At 32.9% G+C, this 12,966-nt stretch overlaps 1 protein-coding gene across 1 annotated transcript in view; it reads left to right on the forward strand.

The window, feature by feature from the left end:
- Positions 1-12,966, forward strand: part of CDC42BPA (CDC42 binding protein kinase alpha (DMPK-like)) — a 267,348-nt gene that overhangs the window by 166,584 nt on the left and 87,798 nt on the right. Inside the window, exons 16-20 of the mRNA XM_011975980.1 lie at positions 1,041-1,165; positions 7,704-7,809; positions 8,054-8,202; positions 9,791-9,882; positions 12,267-12,343. Of these exons, the coding sequence (XP_011831370.1) occupies positions 1,041-1,165; positions 7,704-7,809; positions 8,054-8,202; positions 9,791-9,882; positions 12,267-12,343 (549 nt within the window). The remainder of the gene's footprint in view (positions 1-1,040; positions 1,166-7,703; positions 7,810-8,053; positions 8,203-9,790; positions 9,883-12,266; positions 12,344-12,966) is intronic.

A 12,966-nucleotide genomic window follows, 5' to 3' on the forward strand; every position in this document is an offset into this window, starting at 1 on the left:
TATATGTATATATCTCCAACCATTAACCATTCAGCTGTGTTTTCTTATTGGTATCATGATTGAATTTAACAAACTTAAGTTTTGCGATATGTTGAAGTAAGTGGAAACTTGAACTATTACTACCTATGTGCTGTTAGGAAATTCCTGAAATTTGTAGTATGATGCTATGGTGGTTATATTTTAAAAGAGAGATCCTTATTTTTTAGAGATACATACAGCAATATGCATGGATAACATTGTATGATGTCTAGTATTTGTTTCCGAATAATACAGGAAGAGGGGATAAGAGAACAGGCGTATAGGCCAGGTGTGGTGGCTCACACCTGTAATCCCAGCACTTTGGGAGGCTGAGGTGGGCGAATCTTCTGAGGTCAGGAGTTTCAGACCAGCCGGACCAACATGGTGGAACCCCATCTCTACTAAAAAGACAAAAAATTAGCCAGGCGTGATGGTGCATGTCTGTAATCCCAGCTACTGGGGAGACTGAGACAGGAGAATCGCTTGAACCCGGGAGGCAAAAGTTGCAGTGAGCCGAGAACGCGCCATTGTACTCCAGCCTAGGCAACAGGAACAAAACTCTGTCTCAAAAAAAAAAAAAAAAGAACAGGCATGCAAGTGAAACAAGATTGATGTTGAAGTAATCATTGTTGAAATTAGGTAGTGGGGCTCATGGGAATTCATTTATATTTTCCATTTTTGTATATGCTTGAAATTATAAGCTTCTTTAAAGAAGAAAAGATGACATAAAGACATTTTTTGGACCAAAAAAAAAAAAGTTATTTCAAACAGAAATAGGCAATTCTTAAGCCAAGTAGAGAATGTTCACAGAACCAAGTCACTGTAGAATGTAAGGAAAGAAGCAAAGATAGCAGGAGAATTCAGAGTACTTGATATCCAAATTCAGTGAGCAAAAGGGATTATTATAATAAGACAAGCATTATTGGGTAGATGATGTTGAGTAATCAAATTTGACAATACCTGTCTGAACATCTCGGATTCTTGGTCCTTAAAGTCATGCATGTCTTAAAACTACCTTTCAGCTTACTACTTTGTATGAGAACTTAAGTATACACAACCAGCAGTTAGAAGAAGAGGTTAAAGATCTAGCAGACAAGAAAGAATCAGTTGCACATTGGGAAGCCCAAATCACAGAAATAATTCAGTGGTGAGTGCTCTTTTAAACGTTCTTTTGTGGATGATTGTGAGTATGTGGCCAAGTTGGTGTGAATTCCATTTGGCTACTAATAATGGTTTTTATCTCATTTGTCAGCTATGATAAATAAGTTACTCGAAAAGCACAATTTTATTACTGACCTGTTATTTGTGTTCTAATGTGTTTTCTGTTATGTTCTTCTGTTCCCTAACTCTAACAAATGTCCCATAGCAGCATTTAACACAGCTTCATTGTAATCTGATTATTGATTATTACTTTCTAAGAAAATGTTACCACCTCCAGAGTCAAAGTTGGAATTCATCTGCTACCTGTGGATGTTTCTTTCTAAGACCAAAACTCCTGTATTTGTGAGTATTTTAAGAAATGGAAGGCCTGCAAAAAACTTAGAAGCTAAAGATACTGTACTGTTACCATCTATCATGATTATACCAGATTAATTCACACATGACATTTTTAAAACCTTAAATGGTTACATTTTAGTTTTATCAGCTCTTTCTCAAGCTCTTGGGATTTCGTTTGGAATATACATGTTAGTAACCTTCATATTCATTTATTAAACCATTATTCTGGTGCGTGTAAAAAATTTCATTTTAATAATACATGGAGAAAGCAGAATCTAATGAAGACTGTATTTCCAAGTAAAAATAGGTAACTTAACTTTTTATATTTATTTAACTTTTTAAATCCTTTTTGGCAAATGGTAGGTGTTTAATTTATATCAAAACAAATACAGGTTGAGCGTTCCTAATCTGAAAATCTGAAATTGAAATATTTCAAAATGTGAAACTTTTTGAGTGCTGACATGACACCACAAGTAGAAAATTTTAGACCTGACTTTGGGATGGGTCACAGTCAAAACTTGGTTTCATACACAAGAAATTATTCTAAAACATTGTAAAAAATTACTTTCAGGCTATATTTATAAGGTGTATATAAAACATACACAAATTTTGTGTTTTGTCTTGGGTCCCATTGCCAAGGTAACCTCATTATGTATATTCAGGTATTCCAAACTCCAAAACATAAAAAATCCTGAAATCCAAAATACTTTTGGTCTCAAGCATTTTACATAAAGGATATCCAACCTGTAGTTTCATCATTTATTTATAGATTAGTCATTTGTAGGGAATTTTATTTCCTATACGCATATTTTGGTTCAAATGCTTTTCCATTAAGAGCTCTTATGCTTATAATGTTTCTATTCAGTGCATATAAAGGGAATATGCAGATTGTGGAAATTTATTTGGGTTCCAGACAGTATAGTTATTGGTTCATTAATTTACATCTATATCATCAAGTCTGCATTTCTGAAGCAAAATCCACTTTAATCTTTAACCAAGTTTATAATATCAAAAATTATGACTTGCCATTTGTAATTCCATTTTTATGTTATCAAATATATATTTAAGATGGAGCTGAAAATGACTTTTCAGAAGGCAGAGTCAAAACCTGTGTTCCTAGACTTCTGATTTTTTCAAGTGTCAGGCATGCTGATTTGAGCTGGAACAGGAAGTGGTTCTAGTAATGGAAGGAAGCTTTCAATGTGGGCTTTGTAGAAAGGGTTAATAGAAAGGGTGAAGATGAAAGTTTTATATGATGCCACAAAACACTCATTATACACTTCTCACATTCAAGCGAAATGCAGAAATCAGAAATACAAGGAAGTCACTTTGCATAAAAGCTGTTATTAACCCCACTTCTTATTTAGAAATGGACTGTTAGATAGCAGATTGGCAAATACCCAAGGGAAAAAGTAAAATATGTATTCCCTGTTCAACTTTCTTACCTACTTGAAAGGTAACTCTGTGAGATACAATATCCAAGTTTATAAAGGTCGAAAGACTGAGTTATTTTCATTTTTGAGTTTAGTATACAGAGTAAGTATTCCTTATTCAAAATGCTTAGGACCAGAGTATTTTGGATTTCTTTTGGATTTTAGGAAGTTTGCATTATACTTAACAGTTCAGCATCCCTAATCCAAAAACTTAAGCATCTTGTCAGTACTCAAAAAGTTCCAGATTTGGGGGCATTTCAGATTTTGGATTTTTTAGATTACAAGTACTAAACCTGCTTTAAAAAAATGAAGTAATGCTCAAACAAGATTATAGGACCTCATGACATACAGCACCTTAAATGTTTCCTGGGACAAATGAACAGTTTAATATAAAAGAAATACTACAGTATATAAAACCTTATGTGAAGTCACTTCTAATGGCTCTTGAACTCCACCTCCTCTCTCTTTTGCTATGAAATATCCCTTTCATAAGAAACCCTTTTAGAGCAAGGACATCTTCTTCTCACCACTGTTAGAGTAGGAACCCTCCTTCTCACCACTGGCTCATCAGAGGACTTCACGTTTTCTCTTTGAAATAATATTACAAAGAGAGGTTAGATTAATAGGCTAATCCATAAGATTTATTTTTTAAATGTGTTTCCTCACATAAGGCATTCTTTTGGTACAATAAGAGATACAGAGGTCTATAAATGTAGTACTTGCCTTTAAGTAACTTATAACTTAACATTTAAAGTTTAAAAACTATTTTGACCAGAACTGGCGATAACTTACAAGACTTAAATATAAATGCCTTACATATTGAATAGATACTGACTTTTTAAAAATAAGAATGCAGTGTTGAGGGAATTATCTCAGACTAGTTGCTCAAGAAGGGTGGAAGCAGTCAGTTAAACTAGACAGTGTTTTCTGAAAAGCCTGAGTTTAGTAAAATATCCTACACCTAGTTTGACCAAATTGGAATTTATGTAAAAGAATAGTAGGAAATAAGAGTAATAAAGTTACTGCAACACAATTGTCATGAATACTAGGTAAGAATTTTACCTTCACTTATTTGTAAGATGGAGAAGGTTTTTTGCAAAGGTAATGGTATTAATTAAAATAATGATGAGGCAAATAGCTTTTAACAGTAATGTTCAGGATGAAATAGATGGTAAGGTTGGAAATAAAGTGAATAAATGCAGGAGACGTTGTGAAAGAAAAATCTATAGGACTTAATACTACTTATAAATGAAGGGTGAGAGATGAGGAGAAATTAGTATTCCTGAATTGTGAGTTAAGGTGGTTAAGAAAATGATGGCATCATTGAAGTAGGAAAGTTAAGAGAGGTAACCACCCTTGGGGAAGATGATATAATCAATTTTATCTGTTATTTTATTTTGTTTGTTGGTGAGACTGAGGTGATCCTGAGGCATCTTAGTAGAGGTTTCTCATATGCTTTTGAAAAACTAACGTAAAGGTTAGGATTAGAAATGTAAATTTGGGAATGGAATTCCTATTGAATAAAGCCAATGAAGTGGTTGAGATGTTTTTAAGGAAACAAGAAAGAAGGCGAATGGTAAGGGCTATATGATACAAGCTAGATGAAACAGCTCTGCAGGAGAACCAGGAGAAGGGTTTAATGATTACAAAGCGTTTCAGTAATGAAACCTTTGTCTTTCTTTATTTAAATCCACTCACATTATTTGAAACATTCCTCATTCAGTAATGCTCATTTGTGTATAGCAATAGCTTCTATTGATTAAAACATAAGAGTATTCCAGTCATTAGGCTGGAAATTCACATGTATTCTTATTTAGTTATTACACCAGTTCTGTGAGATAGGTATTATTACTATCCTCATTTTATAGATGGGATAACAAAGTTAGAGAAGTAACCTGGCCAAAGTCACACAGCTGGTAAGCACCAGAGCTAGGATTTGAAACCAGGTCTGTATGACTTAAGAATCAAAGTTCCTAATTACAATATATGCACCAACTTTTCAGGAACTGTCCCTTATTTGTCTTCTTTTGTCTTCTTAATGTGCCCAATGTAATAGTATTTAATAAGTATTAACTAATTGATTATTTGAGAGAACTTGGAAGGGAAGGATTAAATGTGCCAAGAGAACACATAGATCTAAGTTGGCCTTCTGTAGTTGAGTTTTAACAGATTAGCTTCAGCAAAATAGTTGAGGCAGGAATTAGACTTCAGGAAGTATAAAGTAGTGAATGGAGGGTTTAATACTAGAGCACTTACATGTATGTAGTAGAACAATGAAAGAGGGAAAAATGGGATGTTTGGGGGTTTGTCAGTGAGGAGGACAGGGAACTTTTGTATTTGGTAGAGTTTGTTCATGTTTAAAGAAACCAATGGAAATAATGAAATTGAAAATATAAGGTGTAGTAGGGAGGGTGATTATGTATAGTAATAATAACTATGTTACTAAGAAGTATTTGAACGATTTAACCAAATAAAAGATGAGACAGCTACCTCTAAAACTGTTTTTAAAAGTTAAGAGAAGGAATATGAGTAAACTTAACCAAATGGCTTAGAAGCAAGGAGTAAGAGGTAGTGTTAGGGCCGGGTGTGGTGGCTCATGCCTGTAATCCCAGCACTTTGGGAGGCTGAGGTGGGCGGATCACCTGAGGTCAGGAGTTCAAGACCAGCCTGGCCAATATGGCTAAGCCTCGTCTCTACTGAAAATACAAAAATTAGCCAGGCATGGTGGCATGTGCCAGTAAGCTCAGCTACTACAGAGGCTGAGGCAGGAGAATTGCTTGAATCCAGGAGACGGATGTTGCAGTGAGCTGAGATTGTGCCACTGTACTCTGGCATGGGCAATGGAGCAAGACTCTCTCTCTCTCTCAAAAAAAAAAAAAAAGTGTTGGGGTTGGAGAAACAATATTTTTTTTAAATGAGGTTGAAAAATAGACAAATAGCAATGATTATGAAAAGGAACTGTGTGAGATCTAGCGTCCAGTGGAACTTAAATGGCATGAGTTACCCTCCAAATCAGTAATTCTCTATAGCCAAGAAAAAGAGAAGTAGGTTTAATCAAAAGTTAGGAATTAGCGGAAGATTGCAGTTGTAAGGTGTTCAACATGTAAATAAATGTGTTCAACATGTAAATAAAAAGCAAAGTTAGAAAAAAGAGATTGTTATATAAAATTCCAGATAACTTAAAGTCAGTTTACAAGAAATTGATTTCCAAAGTTAATAAAACATACTGGACTTCACAGTTTCTTGGAAATATGCATAAACTAAGATCTCTGAGCTATGGTAGATACTAAACCAGCACTAGTTGAGCCCTGTTAGCCTAGGCACTTAACAGATAATACAGTTTTCTTTATTGTTACCATTTAAGTAACCTTTTTGTATTCTAAAAAAGATAATCTTCATTCATGCCAATTTATTCTCTATACTACATACCAGGTAATTAAGTAAAAAGATTGCAGTCACTTGTGATCAAATAATTTTAGAAGGACACAACCCTTACTCTACAAACATTCTTAAAATAATTTCTAAAACCATTTTTCTTTAACAGGCAATAAAAATATTTACATTTACATAGAGCCTAGGAATATGTAACTGTCCCTAGAGTGGACAACTTCTTACAATGGTTTTATTGCATCTCCATATTTTCTTTTGCTTGTACTCCAAAGACAACCTCCCATCTAAGAGAAGAGAGCACCAAGCCTCGTTTAAAGGGCCTCTTTAAGATATATATGAATTTGACTCCTCAGGAGTTTACATTCTAAGAGATACTAAAGCAGCTCAGGAGTTAAACATGTCTGCTGTATGCATCAGATACATACTGATTTACCTGAAATATACTTTCCTCGTAGCTTCAGTGACATGGATTTTATCTGAAAACTGCCAGCCTGCACAAAGACAAATTGTCTTCCCCAAAGTCTTTTAGAATACACTTGTGAGCATTGCAAATTTCGACTCCATTTTTTTTCTTTGTGCAGTATGGCTTTCTTTATACCAGTGGTTTTCATTCTTCCTGAGAATAGGACCTCTTTTGTAGATTTTTGTAGATATGCTAGACTCCTCCTTTCACCTTCTCACCACTTGAGGGAAGTGTAAGAAATGCAGACTTTTTCTTGAGAAATTCTAAAGTGCGGAATTTGTCTTACTAAATATAATTTGAAAAGTTTCTATCTAAAATTATAATTGTATCATCAGCTAGATAGCCTTAAGGCAGTAAGTAGAAATTGGGTTTTGGTAGTTTAATCTCTCTTTGTTATTTTAGTGATCATTTTAGAAAACAGAAGAGCTTAATTACAATATAACCCTGATTTTTGCAGAATATCATACATTAAACTTTCTAAATTTAATATACTTCAGTTTTAAGAATGGTATGTTGTTTTTATGATGTAAAATGACGGAATTCAGTTAATGAGAAATCTTATTATTTAGAAAACCTCACCCATGTGTGCATCTGTGTTAATTGTTAGATTTAAAGAATGTTAATTCTGTGTTTCAAGGGTGAAGTTTTACTAATTTATCAGCTATGAGTAACTTGGACTTTTGTAAACTTCACCAGCTCTACCATGTACATAAAAAGAGCAGTTGCATAAACCTCTTCCCAGTTGCTGACAGGTAGTATACTATGGTAGACCTTTTCAAAGAAATTATTTAAGACTATCTTTGAATTTCCTATCACTTATTTCTTTAGGAAGCTTTAAAATAACATATATTGCACTGAAGCTTTTTTGTTTTACTTTTGTACTTTGTCTTTACGTATTCTAGGGTCAGCGATGAAAAGGATGCACGAGGGTATCTTCAGGCCTTAGCTTCTAAAATGACTGAAGAATTGGAAGCATTAAGAAATTCCAGCTTGGGTACACGAGCAACAGTAAGCTTCTATGATTTTGCATGGAGGCTCATCATATTAGAAAAAAGAGATTTAAAAAACACTAATAAATCCAGTTACTTGTATCAGTTTGTTTAGACTTTGAGCCTACTAAAGAGTTTTTTATGAGAAAACGATTAGTTTGGGTCTTTTCCAGTTTAGAAAAACATAAGACACAGCTGGTTAACTGTAATAATTTAAATGTTAAAAATAGGATGGAACTAAAAACACAGTCATTATTTCATAGGATATGCCCTGGAAAATGCGTCGTTTTGCGAAACTGGATATGTCAGCTAGACTGGAGTTGCAGTCAGCTCTGGATGCAGAAATAAGAGCCAAACAGGCCATCCAAGAAGAGTTGAATAAAGTTAAAGCATCTAATATCATAACAGAATGGTAAGATTGAATAATATAGTCCCACTAGAATAATTTCTGAGTTTGTCAGAGTCATTTGTGGAGAAGTTACATGTTTAGTTTCCATTGCTTTCTTTTAGAAAAATGATGGCCAAATATGTTACGAAAATAGATGCTTTCAAAAATAGATGAAAATAGATGCTTTCAAACCTTGTAGATAGTGGTGAGGTTTTAATATAGCCTTGTTTTCCTCTGGCTTGTCCATAAAGTAGAATTAATAGTATTAAATAATAATCCATTATTTACTTTTCCTCTTATTTATAAAATTTAGTTGACTCAAATTTTATTAAACCTAAAATTCTCTCATGTTTAGGAATATTATATTTGTATAAAAGTACAATGTATGGTGAGAACAAAATATAATCATTTGAAAATTGTGGCCTCTACCATAGGTCTTTTAGGTGTTTTATAAATGAAAATTCTATTGATGGCACATTTCACAATGGTATAATATCTTCTAAGTATAATTATTATTTTTCATGTTTCCTTATGTATTTAGAAAAAGTATATCCCACAGTCTCTGAAGCAGTTAGCTAATGAACACATTTCCTCAATTCTTGTCACAACACTAGAGTGAATCATACTCTGAATACATAAATGATTCACAATTAGATTGATTATAAACATGGTTCAAAATAAGTCAGTTTACGTGACATAGAGGAACAATAGAAACTTCACATCACAAGTGAAACTACAAATATGAAAATCCATTGACTGCTGAGAATATCAAAAGTTCCAAAAGCCTGAAAAGAAATGCAGGCCCATGAATTCAGCTTTTAATGGTGTATATTCATAGTCCTTAAACTGCAATTGTTAATCTTTTTAATCATATCAAAGGCCAGATACATGATACCTCTGTCGGATTATAAACTTTTGGTTTATAAGCTTTTTGCTATAACTAATGCAGACATTGTATGTTTTACTTAAATGTGCTTATGTGGCATTGAGGAGGGGAAAACTTTTCCTGGAGAAAGTGAATTTCATCCCAGCATAAAGAGCTAATCAATGTCATTCTCTGTGTTGTGATTTGAAATAAGTAAGATCTTTTCTCCTTACACCTAGGACATATGAGTTTACATATTGTTCATAAGTCAGAAAGATGAGCCAGTTTGAAAAATTATAAACTTACTCCTGTATATGCTCCACTTTCATGGTTGCCTGTAATGATATAATATCTAACAAAGTCTAACAGAATTCTAAAATAAACCTTTGATTTTATAACATTTTTAAATTTAATAATTTAGTTCAGGGTCAGCAAATGTTTTCTGTAAAGGTTCACTTAGTAAATATTTTAGGCTTTGATTAGCCTCCATCACAACTTCTCATCTCTACTATTGTAGTGTAAAAGCAGCCATAGTTAATACTTAAATGAATGAGATTGGCTGTGTTCTAGTAAAACTGTTAGTCTACATGAAAGTAGGTAGCAGGCTGTATTCGTTCTTCCTGCCGTAATTTACAGTCCCCTAATTTACCATGCCTGACACTTAAACCACGTAAGTTTGGCTACATCCAAGATGGCTCAGTAACCAGCAATAAAAATGACATTTTTCCTTTTTTCTCCTTATTTAAGTAAACTAAAAGATTCAGAGAAGAAGAACTTGGAACTGCTCTCAGAAATCGAACAACTGATAAAGGACACTGAAGAGCTTAGATCTGAAAAGGGTATGGGAGTGTGTGTTTGCCTTACTCAGGACTTACTATTATGTTATAAATATGTTTTATTACAGAAGAATCAGTTCATTGCATAGGTGGGAGAATTGTTGACATAAGCAATTCTGGCACTCATTTATGAATACATGTGTGTATATATGATGCATGTGCGTACACACACATTTGGAAGACTGGCCTCTGAGTCATTTTGTTTTACTTAATATGCATTGTTTAAAGATTTCATAGTAACAGAAAAAGACACTTTGCCATAAATTTGATGTTTTTTTCAGTGCCATGGACTACTTCATGAATAACATTTTTGTGATTGGAAAAAAATTTTATTTTGTAATGTACTTTATAATATTCTCAAATGCTATAATATGAGGTTATCACTCTGACAATGGCAATGTGTGTTAACATTCAGAACTTGGTAAGGGTACTTGAACAAGTATTTCTTAGCACTTTTTATGTGCCTAGATGTATAAAAATTTGGGGGGGATACACTTTCAGGATAGTTGAGGAAACAATGTATGAAATAGCTAAAGATTAATCTAGTATTAATGGAGCAATTCAATAAGGAAAATTTGGGGGGGCATTTTAATGTCTTCTTCCAGTTTGACACTTAAATTGCTTGTCCTGTGGGATATCCCGGATTTATTACCATTTTCTTGAAAACTTTACTTGAACATTTTTCCATTCATGTTAAAGCTTAGTCAGAGTGCTTGATAGCTGTATTACATGAACTTCTTAAACTTTCCTTAATGTGGATGTTAAGCATGTGAAGATTTAATAAAAAGAAATATAGATATTTTTAAAATAAAGGGATATCTTATATGCATTTATTGGAAATTGATTTTTCTAACAACGGCCATCACTGAATACCGAACTCGTTAATGGGCTTCATTAGGTCTAAGTACTTCTCTATCATTTCTCAGCCATGCAACACAGTGAGATAAAACTGGTGGAGTCTCTGCATCTGCATGTAAAATGATGGAGAACAGCGAGTAATCACATAAAGAAGCTAACATGAAAAAACCTTTATAGATAGTTGATGCTCAATAAATTCTTGTTGATTGAATTTCTTAATTAACAAGAAAAGGAAGGAGCCCAGAAAAAGTGAATAGTAATTCAGATTAGGAGCACAAGCCATCATGCCAAAATGAAAATCAAGCTAGGTTTTAATTAATGAAAATTGGAAGGGAGATACATTATTTAGTGATGAAAAGAAAAAGAATACATAAGACATGGACAACTTGTGGCCGCAATGGCAAATAGGAGAGAGACTAGTGTAGAATATGACTTGCACGCCAGATAACATTGATTGTATCATTTTTAGAGTAGACCTAAACTTGAAGGAGACTTAAGTTTATCACATTATGAAGACATGTTTACCACATTTTTTAAATTTGGATTTTGAATATTGCAGAACAAAATTTTATTGTATAACATAATGTATGCTACTACTTCAGTAATATAATGTGATATTTACATTATGAGGGCAAGGATGTTTTTAATGCTTCATTTACTGTTATGTCCCCAAGTGTCTAGAACAGTGTCTGGCACACTTTCAATATTTGAATGAATTTCTGAACATATTGCCTTACCTGATAACTATGTTATCAGTTATTAGATAGTCTTAGATAGTAATACTAATAGATGTGTTATTAGATAGTAATATGAAAAACACAAATCAGCTGATGTCAATTCCTAAGCATATGGAAGTAAAAAATGTGGGATTGGCTGTTTTCTGGTTTTTTTCTACCTGGTATTTTTATTTGTATGTTTTAAGAATTATTTGGGAAATTGTGCATTTAAAGTTAATGCTACAGTCAAGAGATATGTATGAATTTTTAAAAATTCATCTGAGAAAAACTGGGGTTTGGAGTCTTCATCCTGTCAATAAAAAAATACCTGAAGTCAGATTGACAGCTTTTTTGTAATTAAGTGTATTTGTTTTATCAATGCATTAATTTCTTATAAAGGATTTTTGTATTAGTGCTTACTCTATGCTTTGGTAAGACTATTTCAAAACAGAAGCCTGTTTGGTGTTAAATTAGCTTAGAAAAATCAGATATAAACAGACTCCTATTTTTAAATTCTCTCAAGCCTACCAAAAGATTTAATGTGTTTTTTTATTATTTACTATACACAAAAAGAAAGAAACTCAGTAAATTAAATAAGCGTTTCATGGAAACTGATATAATTGAACTGTTAAGTGATATTCTTGGAAACACTAGTGTATTTTAGTTTTGTTTAAATGTCGAGTTAATAATAGTGATCAGGTTTGAAATACAGTAGTTTGTGAAATGCTTTTAATAGATTCAGACAGGGAAGGTTATCCATTAAAATCAGTTTTAATTGTTGTAGCCTTAAAAAAAGTTGCTGCTGTCTTCTAGGTATAGAGCACCAAGACTCACAGCATTCTTTCTTGGCATTTTTGAATACGCCTTCCGATGCTCTGGATCAATTTGAAGTAAGTATTAAACATGCCAAATATCCTCTGGGGTCAATTTAAAATTCACTTACAATAAAACCGTTTTATTGCTTCTCACATGAGAGGACCTAGAATCTTAAATAAACAAAAACATATTAGCAAAGGAATATGTTCTGCTTCCTTATGGAGACTATAATCCCACCTCTTTTTAACAAAACATCTAAGAAAGATCTAATCATGAGAGTCATTATAAGATTGAAAAGCAATTTCATTTCCCTTAAGAAACATTAAGAGCAGAACAAATCCCAACTTTTGAAATAATTTGACAATTTTTTTTATTCTCCAAAGCATAGTGCCACAATAAAAAGTGAGAAAATGTCAAAGCTGACAATAAGGTATTGCTGATTCTTATTTCAAATCAATTCTTTTAAAAACTATACAGTAAGAAATGCTTTTCGTTAAAAGGTATTACATTGACCCTGTTAGGCAGATCATACAGTAATGAAATTGTGATTATGTAATTTGATCATTTCTTAGTATTTAAATTCTTTGCTTTAAAAAAATCAGCTTACTGTTATCAAGTATATTTTTGTCTCAGTAAATTTAAGTGTGATTATATCTTTATTCAACAAATAATAATCATGTAGCTTTGTGCAAGGCAC

Source organism: Mandrillus leucophaeus, unplaced genomic scaffold, assembly GCF_000951045.1.
Source record: "Mandrillus leucophaeus isolate KB7577 unplaced genomic scaffold, Mleu.le_1.0 Scaffold1605, whole genome shotgun sequence".
Classification (NCBI taxonomy): domain Eukaryota; kingdom Metazoa; phylum Chordata; class Mammalia; order Primates; family Cercopithecidae; genus Mandrillus; species Mandrillus leucophaeus.